Source organism: Myxine glutinosa, chromosome 10 (assembly GCF_964187855.1).
Source record: "Myxine glutinosa chromosome 10, kmMyxGlut1.1, whole genome shotgun sequence".
Taxonomy (NCBI): Eukaryota; Metazoa; Chordata; class Myxini; order Myxiniformes; family Myxinidae; genus Myxine; species Myxine glutinosa.
Window position 1 is genome coordinate 131,013,385 of NC_136270.1, and position 23,141 is coordinate 131,036,525.

Genomic DNA, 23,141 nt, shown 5'->3' on the forward strand with positions numbered 1-23,141 from the left:
AGTCAATGTATAATGATGACGCAAAAGCTGAGAATAGTTTTACCGTAGCAGTACCTCTGAAAGGTATATTTGGATTTTGTGATTATGATAAAGTTTTGTATGGGCTTAAAATTAGATTTCAACTACAAAGGAATGATAATGTAAATAGATTGCTTTTTGGGGATGAAAATGCTTTTGGAGAAAATAATAAATTTGTTATTAATGATTTGTGTTGGTATATCAGTGAATATACTCCTAATCTTAAAACGGAAGAGATGTTAAATAGAAGACTTAACTCAAAGAAACCGCTAAATGTATCATACCTTAAAAGAAGATGTCAACACGTTAAACTGGAACACACTACCTACACTTGGAATTTAGGTGTTCTTCAAGGAAAGCCACGATACCTCTGGCTCATTTTTAAAAAACCAGATGGAGAGGACGGTACTAATAAGAATAATGCCCTGAGTGATAATGCAAAGGTGAAACAACTTCGGGTTTCTCTTGATGGCACATTTTATCCGCGAGATAGATTGGAAATTGATTGGGGAAAAAATGATTATGCGGAAGCCTACAAGTCCTACCAAAAGGTGTGTGAAAGTAATGGTAATAATGATCCTATTTTGGATATGGTTGCGTTTCAAAAACTTTATACAATCTACGCAATTGACCTGAGTTCTCAAAAGGAAACTATAAAGTCTAATCGAGTGGATACTTCTCTATACATTGAAAGAGGGGAGAGTGAAGAGGTTAATGCATATTGTTTGCTTTTGGAGGAAACAGAATTACAGATTAATACAGATAATGGTGTTATGATTAATATCACATAGGTTTTTTCTCATAAATAAATGGTTGGGGTATATGTTAATCAAATCAATCTTAATAAATTAACATCTTGTATTCAAAATCAAAAGCCTTGTATTATTAATGTTAATACAATTCAAAGAAAAGGAGCTGTAAGAATTGATGTTTTACTCACACACACACAAGTAAAAACACTAAATGATGTTGGATCACTTAAAATTAAAATGACGAAACCTATGTTAAAGAAATATTCAATAGACGAGTCAAGAGGAGGATTTCTCCCGTTTCTAATTCCTTTATTTGCTGGTTTAAGTGCGGCGGGAGCATTGACTGGTGGTATTTCAGCAGCGGTAAAAACTGCTAACGAAAGGAAGGCACAACTAAAAGCTCAAAAAGAATTGGAAAGACATAACAAGGAGTTGGAGAAACAAATTAGTGGAAGTGGTGTAATTGTAGATTTTGCTCAAAAACTTGAAAGTCTACCTGATAAAGCTAGATTGTTGGTTGGAGATATGCTTTCCTCTATCGCTCAAGCGGGTGTTAAACTAACTAAACGGGGTAATGGATTGTATCTTTCTCATAAATAAATGGATAAATGGTTTAAACAATTTGGAAAGAATACAACGTCAAATATAGAACTAGCTAAGTATTGTAAAACACTAAAAATTGATAATGTGGTTATTTGTATGAGAGATGAATTAACACATATAAATAAGAATACAAAGAATATTATTATGAATTTAGACACACAGAATGGTTCTCATTGGGTTTGTATTCATAATAGTCAGGATAAATATTATTTTGATAGTTATGGTATGCCACCACCTGTTGAAGTAATACAATTCTTACAGAATGGTGTTTATCAAACATTCCAAGTTCAAGAAATTAATTCTAAATGTTGTGGCCAATTATGTTTATATGTATTATTTCAACTCAACAATAATGAAAATTTTTATGATATCATTTTTTATCTAATATAAATGACCTATGTTGGAAAAGATGGTTCTATCTTTGGAAAATCCTCTCAGGATATTGATTTATCAAATTATTATACAAAGGCACAGGCTGAACGACAAAAATATAGTGTAAGTAAAAATATTAATATGAAGAATACTTATAAATTAATCAATTATCCAAACCCTACAGATGCGAATGACTTGATTAGATTCAGTGATTTATCACAATATATATCTTTAAAGAAAACAGCACGTTTTGTGAAACAAGTAAAATTTACAACCACAACACCTGGTTATACTGACCATACACCTTTCCTCATTGAATTTAACTACCTGCTTACAATTAAATTTTATAAAGAAGGACATTTAGTTAATATGCGAATTAATAAATGGGGGTATGATATGCCTGATTTAGGGTATAATTGGTCTTTTTCAATAAACATAGAAGACCTACATGATTTAAATCAGTCTCGTAAAGAAGAATATTATCCACTTGGTGAAGATAAGGATTTATGTGGAAGTACAATTAGTAAACAACAAATACGTGATTTTAAGAAAATAAAAATATATGATAGTATAGCGATGGTTCGCATGACAAAGAAGGAAGGTAATGAGATAAGGATAGAAAGCCGAGGAATACAAACCGATTTGGTAGTGGGAAGATGGGGTGGTATTACCTGTCATAATATTAATCTCACATATATTTCTGATACATAAATGGCAGGAAGAAGACTACAAGAGAATTATAATTTTTGTATTCAAGGATACCTACAAGAAAAGGGTGCTCGGTATTACATACCTTATGATTTGGAGCATATACATGGGAATTTTGTCATTAAAAACTGGCCTTATACTGATATTGTTAAACCCACAAATAGAGACTTGTTTAAAATATTAAATAAAAATGAACTTCTCAAAGTTATGAAATATAAAACTCTTTTAGAAATCGTCAACAAATCTTATTGGTATCCTATTATGAGAAAAATAATTATAGATACAAGAATATCTCAAAATCCAGATGAGTATATGTATAATATTCTTTGGGGTTCAAACTCAAGGGTAGCAAGGGATGAGGAAGGAGTTGAAGAAGAGAAGGAGGAGAAGGAGGAGAGGGAGAAAAAGGAGGAGAAGGAGGAGAGGGAGAAAAAGGAGAAGGAGGAAAGGGAGAAAAGGGAGAAGGAGGAAAGGGAGAAAAGGGAGAAAAAGGAGAAGGAGGAGAGGGAGAAAATGGAGGAGGAGGAGAGGGAGCAAAGAGAGAGGGAGGAAAAATATAAAAAGATGGAAATCAGTGAGATTCATAAAAGATTGAGTGTATTAAAGCAAATAAATCAATCTCAACGCACCGAAGAGGAAATTAAAGAATTAACAACTCTTATGAAGATAATGGTTTCAAAAATAAGAACGTCAATGTCTTCAATTTCAGGGAGGAGATTTAAACGAGAAAGTGGTGAAGAAGAAGAAGAAGAAGAAGGAAAAGATTATGTGATTGATGATGTTGGTGTCATTGACTTTAGTTAGTTTTTATTTGTAAATAAATGGAGGAGAGAGTGAAGGCATTCCTTAGGATTCTTTATGTTTTAAAAATAAAGATTGAAATGTATATGTTGAAAACCAAAAAGGTTTTGATACTCTGTCGGAATTTTTCTGATAAATAAATATGAGTTATTGTCTCAAATGTAAAAAGAAAACTAAATCTAAAAATATCTCTTATGTTAAAGCTAAAAATAATAGAGTTTATCAAAAAGGAATATGTCAAGTATGTGGCTCTAAAAAGTGCCAATTCATCTCTCCTAAAAGAGGAGGAGACATACAAAACTTTCTGTCAGGAAGTAAATTTACAACAACTGGAATTCCAGGGGAATTACACCTTCCAGGGTATTCTTTCTGTGGTCCAGGAACAAACTTGGATAAAAGATTAGATGAGGCTGACAATCCTAAACCTTGGTCTAAACCTACAAATAGGGTTGACGAAGTGTGTATGAAGCATGATATTGCTTATGGGAAAACCACTACGTTGACTGAAAAACATAAAGCCGACAGCGAAATGTTGTATAATTTGTCTTTGATACAAAATACAACGTTGAGAGAGAAAGTTGATAGGTTTATTGTGAGAAATTTGATAAATGCTAAATTGAAACTTGGTCTTGGTTATTCCTCAAAAAACTATTAGGCTCTAATGATGCCATCAAGACTGAGGAGCTTTTGGCTGAAGAATTACACAAACCTATAATCACAAAGTTTAAAAGAAGGAAGGTTTATTCTAAATACACTGACCACATATGGTCCGCTGATTTAATTGAATTGAATAATGACAGGGGATACAGGTATGCTTTAACCGTTATTGATTTGAGGAGTAGATTTGCCTGGGTTGTCCCTTTAAAAAATAAAAGGGGTGATACTTTAATGTTAGCCTTTAAGCTAATATTTGATCGGGATAAAAGGAAACCAAAGAAGTTATGGACTGATGAGGGAACAGAGTTCTATAACAAAATATTCATGAAATTTCTTAAGGGGAAGGGTATTAAATTATACAGCACCTTTAATGAAGGAAAGGCAGTTGTTATTGAGCGTTTTAATCGTACTTTAAAAGAGAAATTATATAAAAAATTCACACAACTCGGTTCTCAAAAATGGGTGTATTTAATTCAGGATATTGTAGATAATTACAATAATACAGTTCATTCATCAACACAATCAAAACCATCAGAAACATTTACAAAATTAGAATATGAAAAGGAGATTAATTTGAGAAAGCCCAAGTTTAAAGTTGGTGATATTGTAAGAATATACAAATGGAAAAGTCATTTTGAGAAAGGTTATACACAAAAATGGACTCGTGAATTATTTAAAATCATTGATGTAATGGATACAGTCCCTTGGACCTACAAATTATATGATTTAAATGGAGAAGAAATCTTGGGTTCATTTTACTCACAAGAATTACAAAAAACACAAGTAAGCAGATAATACCCTTGAAAATAATAAATAAATAAATAAAATGTAATGGGGATACGTTTTTATATCTGTGAACCCCAAACACAGAATCCCACAACTTTTTAGTTGGGGCTTAACTTTTGTGTGTGTATAATGGGGATACGTTTTTAAATCTGTGAACCCCAAACACAGAATCCCACAACTTTTTAGTTGGGGCTTAACTTTTGTGTGTGTATAATGGGGATACGTTTTTAAATCTGTGAACCCCAAACACAGAATCCCACAACTTTTTAGTTGGGGCTTAACTTTTGTGTGTGTATAATGGGGATACGTTTTTAAATCTGTGAACCCCAAACACAGAATCCCACAACTTTTTAGTTGGGGCTTAACTTTTGTGTGTGTATAATGGGGATACGTTTTTAAATCTGTGAACCCCAAACACAGAATCCCACAACTTTTTAGTTGGGGCTTAACTTTTGTGTGTGTGTGTATGTGCGAGTGAGTCATAATAATATACAAACCCTAACCCAACCCAAGCCCTAACCCAACCCCATCCCTAACCCAAACCCATCCCTAACCCAACCCATCCCTAACCCAACCCCATCCCTAACCCAACCCCATCCCTAACCCAACCCCATCCCTAACCCAACCCCATCCCTAACCCAACCCCATCCCTAACCCAACCCTAACCCAACCCCATCCCTAACCCAACCCCATCCCGAACCCAACCCATCCCTAACCCTCACATTCAAAATCCCAACCCTAACCCAATCCCATCCCTAACCCAACCCCAACCCTAACCCTCACATTCAAAATCCCAACCCTAACCCAACCCATCCCTAACCCAACCCCATCCCTAACCCAACCCCATCCCTAACCCAACCCCAACCCTAACCCTCACATTCAAAATCCCAACCCTAACCCAACCCCATCCCTAACCCTCACATTCAAAATCCCACCCAAACCCTAACATAATCTTTCTTTTCTTCTTTTTTAAATACGTATTTCTTTTTTTTTTTTTCCTCTTCCTCCAATTCTGTCTTTCAAGGCTTTTAAGTTTGAAGAAGTAGAAATGGGAAGAAAGAATTTTCCAGCATTTTCTTCCTCGAACTTTCTTGATATTGCTTAAATCAAGCGTCATTAAATAAAGAACATTGTTCATTGCTTTAGAATCCAAAGAGTCTCCAAGAGGAACCCCACAGGTAGAGTCTCCAAAATAAAACCAACTTTCCAAGTTCCCAAGGTATAACCACATTCCTGTTGAGCCTCCAAGATAGGTATCACATTCCGAGTCATCAAAACAAAACCCCCATTCCGAGTCTCCAAAAATATAACCATCTTTCCAAGTCCCCAAGGTAAAACCACAATTTTCAGAAATATTGGGGGTTTCCGTGATAAGTCTCACATAGTATAACTGCGGACCATCAGGGAAAACTTCCCTTTCCCAATTTTTTAGGGTTTCTATGATGTGTCTCACATAGTATAACTGCGGACCATCAGGGAGAATTCCCATTTCACAATTTTTTAGGGTTTCTATGATGTGTCTCACATAGTATAACTGCGGACCATCAGGGAGAACTCTCCTTGCCCAATTTTTTAGGGTTTCTATGATGTGTCTCACATAGTATAACTGCGGACCATCAGGGAGAACTCTCCTTGCCCAATTTTTTAGGGTTTCTATGATGTGTCTCACATAGTATAACTGCGGACCATCAGGGAGAACTCTCCTTGCCCAATTTTTTAGGGTTTCTATGATGTGTCTCACATAGTATAACTGCGGACCATCAGGGAGAACTCTCCTTGCCCAATTTTTTAGGGTTTCTATGATGTGTCTCACATAGTATAACTGCGGACCATCAGGGAGAACTCTCCTTTCCCAATTTTCAGAAATTTGTGGGTCTCCAATGTATGACTTGTATTCTGGCTCATCAAGGTAGAACTTGTTCAGTGGGTTTTGTTTTGATAACTCACAACAAGTATCATCATGGTAAAACTCTTTTTCAGGATTTTGTGGATCTCCAAGGTATAACTCTTTGGCTGGGTCATCAAGGTAGAACTCGTTCTGGGGGTCTTGGTTGTTCAAAATGTCTTCAAACAAAAAAATAACTTCATCCCAAGTTGTGTTAAAAGCAGAATTTTCATTTCGTATCTCAGATACAATTTCCTGTGAAAGAAAATAACAATGTATTAATTTAATACAATATTTTTTATTTGTATAAATCAAGCTCTATGAATATTAAAATAAACTTTGTTAACTCTTACACGAGTCTCATCTTAAAAAAAAAAAAAAAAAAAAAAAAAAAAAAATTAAATAAATAAATAAATAAATAAACAAACTTACCTCCATTGATAAGAGGTTCGAGTCCAGTTCATCAATCTGAAGGTTGAGTTCTACACAGGTAGTAGGACTCCATGGAATAGCAAAGTTATCCCATTCCATTTCGGCATAGTAGTCCATTCTCAAGTGAAGCAGAAAGCGTGTTTGAAAAAGCCTGTGTGGTCGGTGCCTTTTATAAGGACTGGGTGTGTCTTCCTGTGGAAATTCCCTGGGCGTGTCTTAACTGGAAATGATGTGATGGAAATTCCCTGAAAATGATGTAATGTATTACCTGGAAATGATACAATGCTGAAGAGTTTATAAAGTGGGTGGGACTTAGCAAAAGTGGGAGGAGCTTAGCAAAAGTGGGCGGGGCTTAGTAAAAAGTGGGCGTGGCTTAACAAAAAGTGGGCGGGGCTTAGTAAAAAATGGGCGTGGTTTACCAAAAAGTGGGCGGAGCTTACCAAAAAATGGTATGTGGCACTGGAGGCGCTCAAACAAGAACATTGAGGGAGGTTTACCATTTTATCTTAGCTCAGTTAAAATATCTTAATAAAGAACCAAACTCAAACATATTTTTTGTTAATATATTAGATGGTGAAGAGAGTTGTAGGAGAATTAAATTATTTCCCACGCATAAACAAATATTTGTAGGGTCGTTGTTTGAGTGGGTTATATTCACCAGATGATATTAAGAGTAAAAGGTTAAAAGGTCCATAAGGTCAGAAGGATCACAGGTGTTTAAGTGGTCTAATGAATAAGGATAACATGTCAAAAGGTTAGAAGGTTCGTAAAGAACAGGGTGAGAGAAATATAGGTGTTTAGGGTCAATGAGGGAGGGAAAGATTTAATATGGAAGTGAATGGGTCAATGTTTGAGTGGGTCAAAGATTAATCTGCCAGATGATATGTAGAAGAAGGATGATAGGTCTATAAGAGAAAACAAATATTTGTAGTGTTTGAGTGGTCTAATGAACAACATTAAGGATAGGTACTACAGACAAAAGGTTCATAAAGATGAGGGTGGGAGAAATAGAGGTGTTTATGATTTTTGAAAAAGACAAGGGGGTAAATGACATTAGATAGGGATTTCCCATGTTAAACGGAGGTGTCCCAGAAGCAACATTATTACACTACTTATATGTTATCATTTTATGAATATATTTTATCATTTTATGAATATATGTTATCATTTTATGAATATATTTTATCATTTTATGAGTAGGTTTTATCTTTTTATGAATACCTTTTATCATTTTATGAATAGATTTTATCACTTTATGAATATGTTTTATCATTTTATTAATATATTTTATCATTTTATGAATATATTTTATCATTTTATGAATATATTTTATCATTTTATGAATATATGTTATCATTTTATGAATATATTTTATCATTTTATGAGTAGGTTTTATCTTTTTATGAATACCTTTTATCATTTTATGAATAGATTTTATCACTTTATGAATATGTTTTATCATTTTATTAATATATTTTATCATTTTATGAATATATTTTATCATTTTATGAATATATTTTATCTTTTTATGAATATATGTTATCTTTTTATGAATATATTTTATCATTTTATGAATATATTTTATCATTTTATGAATATATTTTATCATTTTATGAATATATTTTATCATTTTATGAATATATTTTATCATTTTATGAATATATTTTATCATTTTATGAATAGATTTTATCATTTTATGAATATATTTTATCATTTGATGAATAGATTTTATCATTTTATGAATATATTTTATCATTTTATGAATATATTTTATCATTTTATGAATATATTTTATCATTTTATGAAATGATTTTATTATTTTATGAAAATATAAAAAATATCAAATACTCCGATACTGTTTTGTTGTCATGGTATATTTTTATTGCATGGGCGTGCTGCGTATCAAATGGTGTTACCGCTAATCCAACATCACCGTCACCACCGGCGTCTCCCCGTCGTCCCTTCACTCCCTACGAATAAGGAAAGAAGAAATAGGGGAAGAAATAAAGAATGAGAATGAGGGAGGGACGGAAGGAAGAGCAATGATGAGGGAAAAGGGTAGTAATGAGGGAAGAAAGGAAGAGGGAGAATGGGGGAAGGAAGGAAGAGGGAGAATGGGGGAAGGAAGGAAGAGTGGCAATGCAACAACAATATCTTTTCACAGCGGTGTCATGTGTGAAGTACGTATGGAATAACACAGCTTTGGCAACCATGAAGTAAATCAGTAAATAAAAAGCAAACAGTAGTGGGTGCACACAAATGATAATACCACGTGATGCCAAAAGAACGCACTTTGTGTTAGAGGTCTTGCTTAGGGTTACAATGAGGTGATCATTTTAAAGGTAGACAGTCTCAATGGAAACACTCAAAAGAAATCAGAGGTGCGAACGAGAAGCAGCTTTACAATAAAAATCGACATTTATAACAAGACAACAAATGACACATCAGCAAATCATCATCATCTATTTGGTACCTCAACCACCTATTTGGTACCTATTTGGTACCACCTCAACTTTGTGCTCAATCAACGACATGAAGCATTTGTGTTTTTTTAAACAAACCAATAAAAATGGACAGTGAGTAACAATTCTCAACTTTACATGGGATTCCACAAGCAGATTGATGTATGCAACATGTATGTTAATATCATTAATTAATTAGTTTAAAACTCATGTACTGCATGTACATGTACATACACACACACACACACACACACAGAGAGACATACACACACACACACACACACACACACACACACACACACACACACACACAGACACACACACACACACACACACACACACACAGAGACACACACACACAAACACAAACACACACACAGAGAGACATACACACACACACACACACACACACACACACACACACACACAGAGAGAGAGACACACACACACACACACACACAGAGAGACACACACACACACACACACACACACACACACACACACACAGACACACACACACACAAACACACACACACACACACACAGAGACACACACACACACACACACGCACACACACGCGTTGTGAAATGAAACTATTGAAAGAAGCATTCCCATGGAGCTAAAACATCGGTGTGAGGGTTTATGGCCCATGTGATCGATTCGACCCATTCTGTGTCCACCGATGGGATGGGATAAAGACTTCCTCACCTTCCGCCCTTTGAACCCACTCGGTCCAGGAGACCCTGGCATCTCTTCACAATGTGGTCTGAAACACTGCAAAAACAAAGTGGAATTCTCAACAAACTTTAACAACAACTTTGCTAAATTTGTTTTTGAGATAGTAACAGACACATTCAAACTGCACAATAAAAAGGAACGATTGCCGCACTTTATACTATCTTTTATTCATTTCTGAAAGCCGCCAATTCTTGGTTACTGTGAGGTACATTGACCATTAACGGTGTATCACACTATATTCCATGCTACCTGTTCATGAGTAAGGTGGACAATGATGGAGTAAGGTGGACAATGATGGAGTAAGGTGGACAATGATGGAGTAAGGTGGACAATGATGCAGTAAGGTGGACAATAATGGAGTAAGGTGGATAACAATGGAGTAAGGTGGATAACAATGGAGTAAGGTGGATAACGATAAAGTAAGATGGACAATGATGGAGTAAGGTGGATAACAATGGAGTAAGGTGGATAACAACGGAGTAAGGTGGACAATGATGGGGTGAGGTGGACAATGATGGAATGAGGTGGACAATGATGGAATGAGGTGGACAATGATGGAGTAAGGTGGATAACAATGGAGTAAGGTGGATAACAACGGAGTAAGGTGGACAATGATGGGGTGAGGTGGACAATGATGGAATGAGGTGGACAATGATGGAATGAGGTGGACAATGATGGAGTAAGGTGGATAACAATGGAGTAAGGTGGATAACAATGGAGTAAGGTGGACAACGATAAAGTAAGATGGACAATGATGGAGTAAGGTGGATAACAATGGAGTAAGGTGGACAACGATAAAGTAAGATGGACAACGATGGAGTAAGGTGGATAACAATGGAGTAAGGTGGACAATGATGGGGTGAGGTGGACAATGATGGAGTGAGGTGGACAATGATGGAATGAGGTGGACAATGATGGAGTAAGGTAGACAATGATGGAGTAAGGTGGCCAATGATGGAGTAAGGTGGATAACAATGGAGTAAGGTGGACAACGATAAAGTAAGATGGACAATGATGGAGTAAGGTGGATAACAATGGAGTAAGGTGGACAATGATGGGGTGAGGTGGACAATGATGGAGTGAGGTGGACAATGATGGAATGAGGTGGACAATGATGGAGTAAGGTGGACAATGATGGAGTAAGGTGGACAATGATGGAGTAAGGTGGATAACAACGGAGTAAGGTGGACAATGATGGGGTGAGGTGGACAATGATGGAATGAGGTGGACAATGATGGAATGAGGTGGACAATGATGGAGTAAGGTGGACAATGATGGAGTAAGGTGGATAACAATGGAGTAAGGTGGACAACGATAAAGTAAGATGGACAATGATAAAGTAAGATGGACAATGATGGAGTAAGGTGGACAATGATGGGGTGAGGTGGACAATGATGGAGTAAGGTGGACAATGATGGAGTATGGTGGACAATGATGGAGTAAGGTGGACAACGATGGAGTAAGGTGGATAACAATGGAGTAAGGTGGACAACGATAAAGTAAGATGGACAATGATAAAGTAAGATGGACAATGATAAAGTAAGATGGACAATGACAGAGTAAGGTGGATAACAATGGAGTAAGGTGGACAATGATGGGGTAAGGTGGACAATGATTGAGTGAGGTGTACAATGATGGAATGAGGTGGACAATGATGGAATGAGGTGGACAATGATGGAATAAGGTGGACAACGATGGAGTAAGGTGGACAACAATGAAGTAAGGTGGATAACAATGAAGTAAGGTGGATAACAATGAAGTAAGGTGGATAACAATGAAGTAAGGTGGATAACGATGAAGTAAGGTGGACAATGATGGAATAAGGTGGACAATGATGGAGTAACGTGGACAATGATAAAGTAAGATGGACAATGATGGAGTAAGGTGGACAATGATGGGGTGAGGTGGACAATGATGGGGTGAGGTGGACAATGATGCAGGAAGGTGCACAATGATGGAATAAAGTGAACAACGATGGAATAAGGTGGATGAAGATGAAGGTGGACAATGATGAATGTGGACAATGATGAAGGTGGACAATGATGGAGTGAGGTGGATGACAAAGGTAGATAATGATGAAGGTGGACAATGATGGAGGTGGACAGTGATGGAGGTGGACAATGATGGAGGTGGACAATGATGGAGGTGGACAATGATGGAGGTAGACAATGATGGAGTAAGGTGGATGACAAAGGTGGACCATGATGAAGGTGGACAATGATGGAGTAAGGTGGATGACAAAGGTGGACCATGATGAAGGTGGACAATGATGGAGTAAGGTGGATGACGATGAATGTGGACAATGATGGAGTAAGTTGGATAACGATTAAGTAAGGTAGACAACGATGAAGTAAGGTGATCATGTGCTGAGATGGTCATGGAATGGCGTGGTTCAGGCTGTCATAGCCAAAGGTGACTTTCTTTGTTTTTTGGTTTTTTTAATTACTTTTCATATTTCCCAAGCACTCTTATAATTTCATCGTTGTAGCAGTTTTTATAAATCAAAACAATAGTGATGAGACCACTTCCTAGCGTTGTATTTTTGTGTGTGGACATCAATAAGAATCGTGCGGTGAAGCATCCTGACGATAAACCCTAATTATACATTGGATTATTGGTGGCAGCAACTCGATAAAACTACCTTAGGCGATGTTTAAGAAAACTACCTGAGACAATGTTTAAGAATGGCTCCAAAACAGGCTTACCTCCTCCTCAGCTTCTTTGACCTGCAAAAGATGTGGAGTGTGTAATTAGATGAAATGAAGATCTCAGGGTTTAAATTCAGATCACAGGGATAGAAACAGTTAAATCATGACCTTCAGCTTCAAATTGTCTCTGTCAAACTCCATCCATACATCCATTCATGTGCAGAAGCGTGCTGCTGTTTTTTTTTTGTTTTTTTTTGTATACAAGATCGAGGCTCGTGAAAGAGCTAAAATTAAACACACAAAAAAGCAAACAGACACATAAAACATATAATAAGGGGAGCAGTAGACAAGATGGGTTGAGAAGGGGAAGCACATAAACACAACATTTGAGAGCATGGACATCGGGAGATCTGTGGGCAGGAGAGGGCTTTGGGGGGAGGTGGGAGAGGTATAAAACACATGGACACTGCAAGGATTTCCAGCAAAGAAGTTGGAATTTCACAAAAGTGAATCTGGGGTGAATTAGCGGGGGTAGAAAAGATCAAGGTTTTGGATGGGGGAAGATAAGAGATGGTGGTGAACAGCTGTTTTAAAGACCTGGAGGGAGGAGTGGGATTGAAGGGAGTGGGGGAGTTTGTTCCAGAGGCGGGAGAAAAGGGGAATGAAAGAGTGAAGGTGAGCAGAGAGCCGACATTTCGGCAGTTTAACCATCAGAGGGTTGCTGGCAGATCTTGTGCGACCTGTAGGAATATTTGAGGGACAGAGCCCAGACAGAGCTGGGGGAGCAAGGCCGGAGAGGAGTCGGTAGAAGACGGAAAGACCACCTACCTGTCTGCGGTGAGTGAGTGAAAGGCCCTCGGAGATAGCTTAATCGCGGGAGATTCCAATAATTCTGAAAGCTTTGGTTTCAACAGCGTGAAGACGAGCTAGGTGTGAGGCAGGAGCACCGGCCCAGAGGGGAGAGCAGTACTCAATTGAGCTGCGGATGAAAGCCTTGTATGTGGTGAGGAGCTCAGGGGTGCCAAGGAAGGACTTCGCACGATGGAGGATGCCCAGTCGGCGACTGGCTTTGGAGGCCAGATTTGAAATGTGGTTTTCCCAGGAAAAATCCTGGCAGATAGTGAGACCGAAAAGCTTGAGTGACAGAACTTCTTGGAGAAGATTGTTGAGAAAGTAGATGGGAGGGTTGTCCAGTCGGTCTTTTTGGAGAGATATAGTAAGAGATATAGTAAGGTCCTCAACGCCAAACAGGAAATTAGAGCTGTCTCCCTTGACATTTCACGTGCCTTTGATACGGTCTGGCACCCTGCTCTGCTCACCAAACTCTCCTCCTTTGGTATCCATGGAAATCTCTACGCATGGCTGGCGGACTTCCTCTCTGGTCGTAGTCAACGTGTGGCCCTGAATGGGTTTCTCTCATCTCCTCTTCCTGTTCAGGCTGGAGTTCCCCAAGGTAGTGTTCTGGGCCCTGTGCTTTTTCTGGTCTTCATCAATGATCTCTCTCTGACTCTCTTGAAAATCCTCTCTATCTCTTTGCTGATGACTCCACTCTCTGCCACTCCATTCCTCATCCCTCAGATCGGCAGTCTGCAGCCTCCTCACTCTCTGCAGACATGGACAAAATCACAGACTGGGCAAACAAATGGAACATGTCTTTCAATCCTGATAAATCTCACACTCTTACGATGTCTCTCCGAAAAGACCGACTGGAAAACCCTCCCATCCACTTTCTGAATAATCCTCTCCAAGAAGTTCTGTCACTCAAGCTTTTGGGTCTCACTATTTGCCATGATCTTTCCTGGGAAAACCACATTTCAAATTTGGCCTCCAAAGCCAGTCGCCGACTGGGCATCCTCCGTCGTGCGAAGTCCTTCCTTGGCACACCTGAGCTCCTCACCACATACAAGGCTTTCATCCGCAGCTCTATGGAATACTGCTCTCCCCTCTGGTCTGGTGCTCCTGCCTCACACCTAGCCCGTCTTCACAATGTTGAAACCAAAGCGTTCAGAATCATTGGAATCTCCCGCGATGAAGCTAACTCCAAGGGCCTTTCACTCACTCACTGCAGGCAGGTTCGTGGTCTTTCTGTCTTCTACCGACTCCTCTCTGGCCTTGCCCCCCCAGCCCTCTCTGGGCTCTGTCCCCCAAATATTCCTACAGGTCGCACAAGATCTGCCTGCAACCCTCTTATGGTTAAACTGCCAAAATCAAGACTTTCTGCTCACCTTCACTCCTTCATTCCTCTTTTCTCCCGCCTCTGGAACAAACCTCCTCACTCTCTTCAATCCCACTCCACCCTCCAGGTCTTTAAAACAGCTGTTCACCACCATCTCTTATCCTCCCCCATCCAAAACCTAGATCTTTTCTACCCCCGCTAATTTAGGTCCCCTTGTGTTTTATACCTCTCCCCCCCCCCCCCCCCCCCTCTCCCTCCCACGCCTCCTGCCCCCAAGCCCTCTCCCTCCCACACTTCTCCCTGCTCTCAAATGTTGTGGTTGTGTGCTTCCCCTTCTCTCCCCATCTTGTCTTCCGCTCCCTCTTTTTGTATATTTTGTTTGTCTGGTTTGTTTTGTTTGTTTGTTTGTGAAATAAATGTTAGCTCTTTCACGAGCCTCGATTCAGTATACAAAACAAAACAAAAAAAAAAGAAAAAAAAAAGAAAAAAGTGTGAGCTTCTCAACTGTGGGGAATTCTCCAGAGAATAGAAAAGGCATCAAATGTGCTGGAGAAGAAATCTTTGTTACAAGTGATTCACATCGTCGACATGATGAAGGCAATTGGTCATCTGATGGCAAAACTCTAATTATGATCGACGGTCAATTCCATATCAAACATTGTTCAATAAGTCCAAGACTGATTTGTTTTGATCATTGTGTCCCAGGTTTGCCACAGGGTGATGACATGTGTCTAGTACAATGGTCTCGATCCCTTGCCTCTGACTAGCATTCGGCGAAGAGAGGGCCGAGTGCGCAAGTCTCTCCTGCCAGTACACAACCTCTGTATCACCTGTACTCCTGTAGTGCCTCCTATTGGTGGCACACAGTAACTAGGCACCTTGCAGACCTAGGCTAATCTACAGGGGACCTCGGAGGAACCTCGGCCCCCAGAGATGTGATGTGCAGGCCCACCAGCGTATGGATATGTCCTGGCGTCACATCATCCAGGTCTCAGCTATGGGTTAAATAGCACTCACTGCCTTGTGAGTCAGGCTCTGGTGAGTCATCGGAGGCTAAGGGAGTCAGGCTATGGTGAGTCCAAGGCTAAGAGAGCCAAACCCCGACAGAAAACTTATGGTGGAGTGGAGCTCTATTCGTCAGATGGTGATCCCTTTAAGGCAGCACCTTCTGGCAGCTCCTACATCCAGACAGGCTCCAGACATAGGGAATTCCGTCTTTCCTCTGGATTCAGCCTGCGAGGTCGAGAGGGGGGCTCAGATACTGGGCAGGTCTGAGCCCCCGAAACACATACATACATACATACATACATACATACATACATACATACATACACACATATATACATACATACATACAATACAGACATATATACATACACACATACATACAATACACACATATATACATACACACATACATAAAATACACACACACATACACACAATACACACATACATACAATACACACATACATACATACATACATACATACATACATACATACACACATACACACAATACACACATACATACAATACACACATACATACAATACACACATACACACAATACACACATACATACACACATACATACAATACACACATACATACATACAATACACACATACATACATACATACATACACACATACATACATACACACATACATACATACATACATACATACATACATACATGCACACATATATACATACATACATACAATACAGACATACATACAATACACACATACATACAATACACACATACATACATACATACATACACACACACATACACATAATACACACATACATACAATACACACATACATACAATACACACATACACACAATACACACATACATACACACATACATACAATACACACATACATACATACATACATACATACGCACATACATACATACACACATACATACACACATACATACTGTTACGGACACGGTTTTTAGATGTTATATGGACCGAGCGGTGGTGTATTTAACCGCGTCCGAACAGTTACTCCCCGATTAAAACCCGATTTCACCCGACGTTGACCAGATCGCCCCACGGATATTCAATCGGGAAATCTCTAAAGCGATCGCAAGAGAATGAAAAAGAAGAAGAAGAATACGGAGGAAGAACAGATTTATTATACACACACAAGCAATATTTTAGAGCGACCAATATTATTTACAGCAATAGATGGAAAAGAGCAGTCACACAGTGCATTGTTAACTTATTCTATTTCATTTACTTAATCCCCAAGACAAACGAGTAGGACAGGACGTTCACACTCACACGGTGGATATTGCAGGAAGGAATAGCTGAGGTGGACGCGTGGAGGAAGGCAAGGTCGGAGGCCGCAGCACCCCTCGCGGTTTTGGCGGGAAAACCTCCGTCGCGTATCCGCGGCCGTCACGCGCTGGCTCGGCACACCTGCTCCTCTTCCTGGGGTGGAGCCGTCTCCCTCCGTTCAGCGCGTCTCTCCAACGACAAGGGGGGTATTGCAGGCAGGCAGGTAGGTAGGTAGGTAGGGCTTGCGCTCCTCTTCCAGGTCATCCCCCAGCGTATCTCTCAAGGCCTCTCTTTGGTGCAGCCTCGTTGCTCCTCTCCAGCTCATCTCCAGTCATCTCCCATCTGCACTCCTAAAGCAGTCCCCTGCAGTCGCTTTTATCACCTCCGGCGGAATTAAGCCGCCGGCTCCGAGGGCACGCCTACCGGGTCACTCACCGCGGTGTTGATTGGCTGTTAGGGCCGGTTCACTCCTGCCCTCTTCTGACGAGGTGGAGCCACGCCTTTCTTCTCCAACCTTACCTCGTGGCCAATGGTGGTTTGAAGAAAACCAGCCAAAATGCGGAAGGCAATTGGAAGGGAGGTTTTGGGGAAATTGGAAGGGCCTACGCTTATTTTGTTTGATACAATGCAAAGTCAATCTAGTGGAAAACACATACTTAGCCTACATGGAATAAGGAAATACACTATTTAAAAGATATATCGTGACCTGCGTGTATGTTCTATGAAATTAATTAGGAGGACGGCTGCGACCATTATTTACATTACCAGGATGTTACCATACCAAAACCATACTCTTCACATCCGTTACCCTTCCTCCAAAATTGTTACACTCCTCAAAACCCGTTACACTTCTCAAAACCCGTTACACTTCTCAAAACCCGTTACACTTCTCAAAATCGTTACACTGCACCCTCCTTTCTTCAGGCACGTCCTCGGGCCTACTAGACTTAACTGAGTGTGACATGTAGGTGTAATTCCCTCTACAATTAACCTGACCCTGAGTGTGACAATTTTAAAACACAAATAAGTATGTCCCCCTATTGCATTGCATCCTGTCTAACAGACTCAAGCCCACAGCTAACCGAATTACGGGATTATTCTCAAACTATACATTTACGGTGGGGAGCATTATTTACAATGACGTGATTTCTTATTTACAACGCAACCCAGGACCTGTGTTTTTCTCTTTTTTTTTTTTTCTTTTTAGGGAACAAGAAAAAGAAATTCCTGTTGGGAGGGAGGAGACAGCACGCATTGCATCGATGCACCAGTACCAATACCACCAAAGCACCCAAAAACACCCAAACACCACAAAGCACCCAAAAGCACCATCCGGTGCGGTCACCATGGCTCATAATAAACACAACAAAAGAACTGGTGGTGGTCTTCTCTTTCTCTGCTGGGCCGATGTTCTTCCCGACGTCTTCTGGCTTCATGCGGCCTATTTGGACATAATAAAAAGCACAACTTGTGTCCATTTTTATTTAGGGCCTCAGGGGCCAACTAAGGGTGGTCCACCTCCTTGGCATAGGTGCCACCTTACCGAGGTCCGCAAGCAAGATTCCCTGGCCACTATGGCCGGTTTCCAACAGAGGTGCCCTGCCCCAGAACCTGGGGTCCATCAAGTGGTACTTGGCCGCAGAACAGCGGTCCATAAAGTGGTACATCAACGCAATGCATGCTGGTTCTGGGAATCTCGGGCGCACAATGGCCACCTCACGCACGCTCCCATCGGCACCCAATGGCGCACAGGTCATGTGGGAGACAAAAGAAAGACAATTGAGCGAGGGGTAAGGTCACAAGGGTACACGTCAATAAGGCAATGCAAGGTGAAATGCGTACGGAGGCCGAAGTGAGAAAGCTCGTCCCTACCGTACGTCACCCCCCTGTCACCTACCCTACCCTTGTTCCCACCCCATATGTACAAAAATCTACACATTTACAAATTCGTCACTACTGTCACGTCTTCCCCATATTTCCCTTATACCAAATTCGTCTCCACAATCCCGTTACTTCAAAATTTGCCATCACCAATTCATCATCAATCCTCATAAGGAGGGAGAGATGGAATTACGCACAATGTCACACCCACGTCATGATGCGTCTCACAATCCAAACATTTGCATCATAAAAAATAATCAAAACATGGCATGGTGTGGAGTACCTGTCACCTCAGGTGAGTGGATGCAGATGGTGTGAGGAGATCCTTCATCCTAACTATCCTCTAAATGATTTTAACACACTTTACACTACCCGGGGTCTTTCCCTGCCAATTCATTGGCCAACTTACACTATGGGTTCTAATAACCAATTCCCATTGGCCAAACTGTGGTGCTCCTCAATTTTTGGGGTCTCACTCCCCCGATTCATCTCCCGGTGCTCTAGCACAATTTCTGGGCTGCGACGTGTACCTCTCCCAACAGGTCTACCCACCTGCACACCTCCACCACTGTAGTTGCCACCCGAGCTTACCTAGCTCCTCACCCTAACCTATCTAACTGGGGGCAGCCCCTCTCCTGGCTCTGTCACCCCTTGGTGCCCTTTGGCACTGGGCTACCCGGGTCCGTCCTCCGGATCCTCGGGCCCCATCCACACAACTACTACCGGCTCCCAGAGCCCACCTGCGGCCTTACCTGGCCGACATCCTTACAGTGGTGGAGTGCCCAACCCAACTACACACACTAACAGGCTACACGCCCAGCCATTTCCACAACACCAACGCACCCATCCACATACCATTCTGTCACCCGCACCACAGATGCCAATATCCAACTACAATTTACCTATACCCTCTATCTAACACTTACACTACCCGCCCCGGGTATCCGTGATGGGGGTCCACTCTTCCCCCATTCACACCTTCGCACCATCCACTCCACTCCACAATTTCCACCATACTCACTCCACGACCATCCATTGGCCAATACTCCATACCATTTATTCCATACACCTGTCCTCCATTCACCTGTCGTTGCACACCTGTGCAATCTCACCTGGTGCCACCTGCACCCTCCTTTCTTCCTGGACCATTTGGTCAACACAACACGCAATCACCACTACTCCCTCATACACTGCTCCACACACCTGTTCAGTTGCACACCTGTGCAATCACACCTGTTCCATTCTCACCTGTTCAATCCTCACACACACGGCATCATCTCAGCTAACTACTCCCCTCTGAAACTTGCGCTTCCCAGTCGTCCCTTTAAACTATTGCGCTCCCACGTCATTATAATCCACACTAATCTACCTGTGTCCCCACTACAGGTATCAGTCACTAACTAACCTTAACGTTACCTAATGTCAATCTCTTCTCGATCCCTATCATTATCCAAGCCCTCCCTGGCTCGTTTTCACTGCCATAAACCCCATAATCTATAGCGCATTTGCCCCACTGGTGAGGGATGACAGAGTTGCCATCCCCCCCCACAGCGGGGCATCTCCTACTACCATCCCCCCAGTCCTCTGACGCTACGAGCCCCCGTCGCAAGAGGTACTGGGTCCTGCCTCGGCATCTAGAGCCGAGGCGATCCATGAGGGCGCCTGCTCGCCGGCATAAGGTCTTATCCGGTCGGCATGGACGATCCGAGGGGGGGTCCGTGGCCCCATTTTGATCTTAATGACCACGTCACAGATTTGCGACAGGACGACTCCTGGGCCTTGCCAGGGGGAGGTGAGTTTTGGGCACCTTCCCTTCCGCCTCCGGGGATTAAAGAACCAAATCTTCATCCCCGGAGCGTATTGACTCCCCTGGCTCCGGTCGTCGTACCTGCGCTTCATCTTGGCCCCCGCCAGATGGAGCTGGCGGCGGGCGAAGGCATGGACCCGCTCCATGCCTTCCTCCAGGTGACGTGCGTACCCCTCCCTCGGCGGTGTATCCGTGGTGTCTGGCACGGGACCGCATAGCAAGTCGGCGGGAGCCCGTAACTCCCGCCCATACATAAGCAACGCTGGACTGCATGCGGTGGCCCCGTGCTGGCTAGTTCGGTAGGCCATCAACAGGTACGGGAGATGTTCGTCCCAGTCATCCTGACGGGTGGTGGTGAACAATGCCAGTTGTTGGATCAATGTTCGATTGAACCTTTCCACCATCCCGTCAGATTGTGGCCGCAAGGGCGTGGTCCTGGTTTTCCGAATTGACAGGAGTCTGCACACATCTTTTAGCAATTGGCTTTCAAAATTTCGACCCTGATCGGTGTGCAGCTCCTGTGGAATCCCGTGCCGACATACAAATCCTTCTACGAAGGCCTGTGCTACCACCCCTGCTTCTTGGTTGGGGAGGGCATAGGCCTCCGGCCACTTGGTGAAATAGTCCATTACAACGAGGATATACTTATTACCTTGGCGGGTGCGGGGCAGCGGTCCTAGAATATCCATAGCCACCCGCTCAAGGGGGGCCCCCACCTGATGTAATTGAAGGGGGGCCCTCATCCTCCGTGCTGGTCCCTTTTTGGCAGAACAGGCGTCGCATCTCCGACACCAGTCCTGTATGTCACGCCCCATATTCACCCAATAGAACCTCCGGCGGACCCGAGATATTGTCTTTGTCCTGCCCAAATGGCCGCCGGAGCGGGTACCATGCACCTGTTGCAATATGACGTTCTTGAATTTGTCAGGGACTATCACCAGCCAGGAAGTTCTATCAGAGGGAACCTCCACCCACTTGCGATATAAGATGTTGCCTTTCAACTCCAGGGTCTGCCACTGAGCCCAATATGCCTTTGTTTGCGCCCCGAGGGGGGTGACCTCTTCCCCCTTTGGCCTTTGCCCCAATTTGACCCATTGGAACACCGGCCCCAGAACAGGATCCTCCTGCTGGGCCGTGCTCCAAGCCAACTCTCCAAATTCCTCGTCCGCGGTTAGTGGCAAAATTGGCCCTCTCACCCGGGTTGCCCGGACGACGAGAATCGGGGCGGAATCGCCCAATTGTTCCCTCTCCTCGTGTCTCGCACAAAATTTACAGTTTTCCCCCAGACAAGGACGCCGAGAGAGTGCGTCCGCATTACCATGGGCCTTCCCGGCCCTATGGGCCACATCAAAATCGTACTGCTGCAACTTTTCCAACCACCTTGCAATTTGGCCCTCCGGTTCCTTGAACCGAAGGAGCCATTGCAAGGAGGAATGGTCAGTTCTAACCAAAAATTTCCGCCCGTACAGGTACGGGTGGAAATGGTTCATGGCAGCCAGCATGGCCAATAACTCTTTGCGAGTGACGCAATAATTTCGCTCGGGCCTACTTAAGGCCCGACTATAGTAACCAATCACTCTCTCCACGCCCTCCTGTGTCTGGGACAAAACTGCGCCCAATCCTTCCTGGCTCGCATCCGTGTCCAGGGTAAATGCCCCGTTACTAGTGGGGTAAGCTAGAAGGGGTGCGGATGTTAGACACCCCTTCAATTTCTGGAAGGCCTCGTGGCACTCCGGTGTCCAATTAAATCGCGTCCCCTTCTCCGTAAGCCGGTGGAGGGGACGGGCCAACTCCGCAAATTTCGCCACAAAGCGCCGGTAGTAGGAGCAGAGTCCCAAAAATCCCCGCACCTCTTTGATGGTACATGGTGCGGGCCACTCCTCTACCGCTTTAATTTTGTCTGGGTCCGTTTTTACCCCCTCGCGGCCGATCACGTGACCTAGATAGGCCACCTCTCTTGCAAACAAAGTGCACTTACTCGGGTTCAGCTTCAACCCTGCCTGTCTGAGGCACCCGAACACCTGGTCCAAATTCGCTACTGCCTGGGGGAACGTTTGGGCATGTACCAGGACGTCATCCAGGTACACCAGGCATGATTGCCATGGCATG

At 42.2% G+C, this 23,141-nt stretch overlaps 2 protein-coding genes across 7 annotated transcripts in view; both read right to left on the reverse strand.

Annotated features, from left to right (window-relative positions):
- LOC137433773 (protein disulfide-isomerase A5) overlaps positions 1-23,141 on the reverse strand; it is a 489,740-nt gene that overhangs the window by 459,194 nt on the left and 7,405 nt on the right. The gene's annotated exons all lie outside the window — the stretch shown is intronic.
- Positions 1-23,141, reverse strand: part of COL6A2 (collagen type VI alpha 2 chain) — a 175,008-nt gene that overhangs the window by 91,538 nt on the left and 60,329 nt on the right. For all 6 annotated transcript variants that reach the window (XM_078786120.1, XM_078786119.1, XM_078786117.1 and 3 more), the window contains 3 exons: positions 12,921-12,941; positions 10,186-10,251; positions 8,931-8,984 (listed from right to left, as the gene is read on the reverse strand). In XM_078786120.1, the coding sequence (XP_078642246.1) occupies positions 8,931-8,984; positions 10,186-10,251; positions 12,921-12,941 (141 nt within the window). The remainder of the gene's footprint in view (positions 1-8,930; positions 8,985-10,185; positions 10,252-12,920; positions 12,942-23,141) is intronic.